We start from the raw sequence: 2830 nt of genomic DNA, 5'->3' as shown, positions 1-2830 counted from the left end.
CTCCTGTGGCATTGTCCTTTCGGGGTGGGGGGGGAGGGTTGTTTCGTTTCCCAGGCCTGTTTCGTTCCCCCGCGCCCCCCAGTTTTTCCAAGCCTGTACTTGCAAAGGGACAGTTTGGCACTTGAACTTTTTGCTGCCGGGCGCTGCGTGACATCCCCGGTGCCAATGCCAGAAGACAAAAGAAAGAGCAAGAGGGAAAAAGGATATGAAGTTAAATTTTTTTTTTTAATCTTTTTTTTTTTTCTCGAGAAGAAGAGTTCATTCCGTGTCTTTCTTGACAATAAAGTGAAAAAGAAATAAAATGGGGAGAAATATTGAGGGATACAACTTTTTTGCCTCATTCCCGCCCCACTTTTTTCTTCTTCTTTTTTTTTTTTGTTTTCTTATTTTTATAACTTTCTTTTGCACCTTTAAAAGAAAAACGTACCTGAGAAGAAGTTCCGAGGAGCCCCCATCTGCATTTTTGTGTGTGTGCTTCATTACAAGATTCCAAATCGACTTGCACCTTTTTGAAATCATCGATGACATGAGAAAGAGAGGAAGAGGAGAGAGAAAGCGAGAAAGAGAGAAGAAAAAGGAAAGGGGAAAGAAGAAAAAAAAAGAAAAAAGTGAGCTGATGCTCACTTTAAATGGAGGAGGCGTCTGCATTGCACATTTGCCACGGATTTAGTTGATTTATATATATAATATATTATATAACTTTTTTGGCAAAAAAAGCACTATTTTTATGGGACATTTTGTGTAGTATCTGAAGAGGGATTGTAATGTTTAAAATGTGTTATGGTGCTAAAGTAAGTTGGAAGGGAAAAAACCCAGAAATAGCAAGGGAGGGTGGGGAGGGAAGGACAAGATAGCGAATACTGAACTTGAAATTTTAGCTTTTCGTTTTAGGAAAAGTGTGATAAATGTGTTTCTTTTCTCTTCTGAAATATAGCTTGGTCATGACCATATGAGCTAGTTGGCTGTTACTCATGTACACAGATGCACGCACACACAGAAATACATCGACACGCATCCTTTTTTTTTTTTTATAAAAAAAAAAACAACAAAAAAAAAAAAAAACAACCACCACAATTTAGACTAAAAGGGAAATGTTCTAGAGACAAACTATTTTGAATGGTGAAGGTGTTGCCAGTTACAACTCGAGGCCCTGCTTCTGCACGGACCCCCGGCCGAGCTTGGCTTCCCGAGCCGCGGGGGACCTACCGCTTCCTCCCCACCCTGACGGCTTGCTCGCGCGCCGATGCTCCGGCCAGCGGGTGAGCGGGCGGCCCTTGCTGCCGAAGCCCTTGCAGAAGCCCCAGCTCCGTGCCCCACCATCTCCTTTTCCTTCTCTTGCCCTTTGCATCCTTCTCGCCGGACACCCCCTGATCCCTGCCCCAAGCCTCCTGCCCTCCTCCCCTCCTCGCCGCCCCCTGGGGCTGCGGAGGAGAGGGGGCTGCACCCCGGGCGGCTGCAGGGCTAGGACCGCTGCACGGGATTGAGGGGGGGGCAAAAAGGCAAGTCTCTGGCTTGAGGCTCGGGACTCGGTGAGCGGATGGGTTTGAGAGGTGGGCAGAGGGCTGTAAAATAGGTTGGTTTTAAAATAATATATATTATCTGTCTAGGAACCGTAAAAAGGGGGGAATCAATTACATCTCCCTATGATATACTCTCACTTGCTAATAAAATGGGGACACTCTGTTAACCAGTTCTGTACTTGCTTTGTCTTATATATCCATACATTTAAAACATAAAAAAAAAAAAGACTACTTGAATTGTATTCTATTTCGTGGTTTGGAGGGGAGGGCTAGGGGGAGTCTTGAGAGGGGGAGGATTTTAATGTATAATCCTTTTGTTTGTTATTACCTTGCAATGTTGAGCCATGAAGCCTTTGTTTAAAAAAAAAAATGGCACTGCAATACACGACAAAGAAAATCCTTTATTTATTTTATTAAATATATATGGAAAAGAATGAAAATCGGTCCAAATTAAAAGGGGGGGGGAAGGGAAGTGGGTGGGGTGGGGAAGGCAGAATAAAAACAGAGCAATTGCAAATAATTGACTTTTTTTTTTCCTTTTCATGTGTCTTTTTTAAAAAGAAACCTAGTTTTTATTTTTTAAAAAGAGAAGTAAAAGCTTTCCTGGATGCTTTGTACCAAAAAAGAAAAAAAAAAAGAAAAAAAAAAAAAAAGAAAATCTGTTAAGAAAATAAATATCCATCCAGAATATGAAGCCTGACTTTTCTTTTACTTTTCGTTTATTTTTGCTGCTGGGGTGAGAGTTGGGTGGGGAGAAGGCCATGCCAAGCACCACTCTTTGTGGAGGAAGACTGAGTGTGTTGCAGCTCCCGTTTTTGGGGCTCAAATCTGCAAAAGAGGGTGAGGCACTGTGTTGCCCTTAGGCACATCTCTGAAACCTCAATCCCGTGGTGGATACCCCCCGAACCCACTGAGATAAATATATGCCCAGCAATTCTTGGTGAGATTTGGGGATGTTTCCCAGCGGCCGTCGGGATTTGCTTAGCTTCAGCATTTTACCAGTTTGGGCTGTTCCTGGAGACCTGAAAGCTGAACGGGAGCTGAAGATGCACCAAAGGCAAAAAGGAGAAAAAAAAAATGTTTTATCTAGATTAGATTTCCTGGTAGACAGTGCTTCTCTGGTTTCTTGGGGTCGATAAGTTTTTAGGGATCCCAATGAGCTGCTTTTCATCACATTGTGCACCAGTGCAAATGGGAGGTAAAATACTGCACTTCCAGTTTGCAACGGGAATAAAAAAGCAACCTCTGGGCAAAACAGTGCCCAAGCATCCCTAATTCCCCAAATCAGCCAGACACCACCACATCTGCCC

The 2830-nt window shown here is 43.3% G+C and overlaps 1 protein-coding gene across 1 annotated transcript in view; it reads left to right on the top strand.

The window, feature by feature from the left end:
- IGF2 (insulin-like growth factor 2) overlaps nt 1-958 on the top strand; it is a 9016-nt gene extending 8058 nt beyond the window's left edge. Inside the window, exon 4 of the mRNA XM_009892031.1 lies at nt 935-958. Coding sequence (XP_009890333.1) covers nt 935-958 — 24 coding nt within the window. The remainder of the gene's footprint in view (nt 1-934) is intronic.
- The last annotated feature ends 1872 nt before the right edge of the window (nt 959-2830 follow it).

The sequence above is a fragment of the Charadrius vociferus genome, unplaced genomic scaffold (genome assembly GCF_000708025.1).
Source record: "Charadrius vociferus isolate BGI_N301 unplaced genomic scaffold, ASM70802v2 scaffold179, whole genome shotgun sequence".
Classification (NCBI taxonomy): Eukaryota; Metazoa; Chordata; class Aves; order Charadriiformes; family Charadriidae; genus Charadrius; species Charadrius vociferus.
This window is presented reverse-complemented; position numbering and strand designations above follow the sequence as displayed.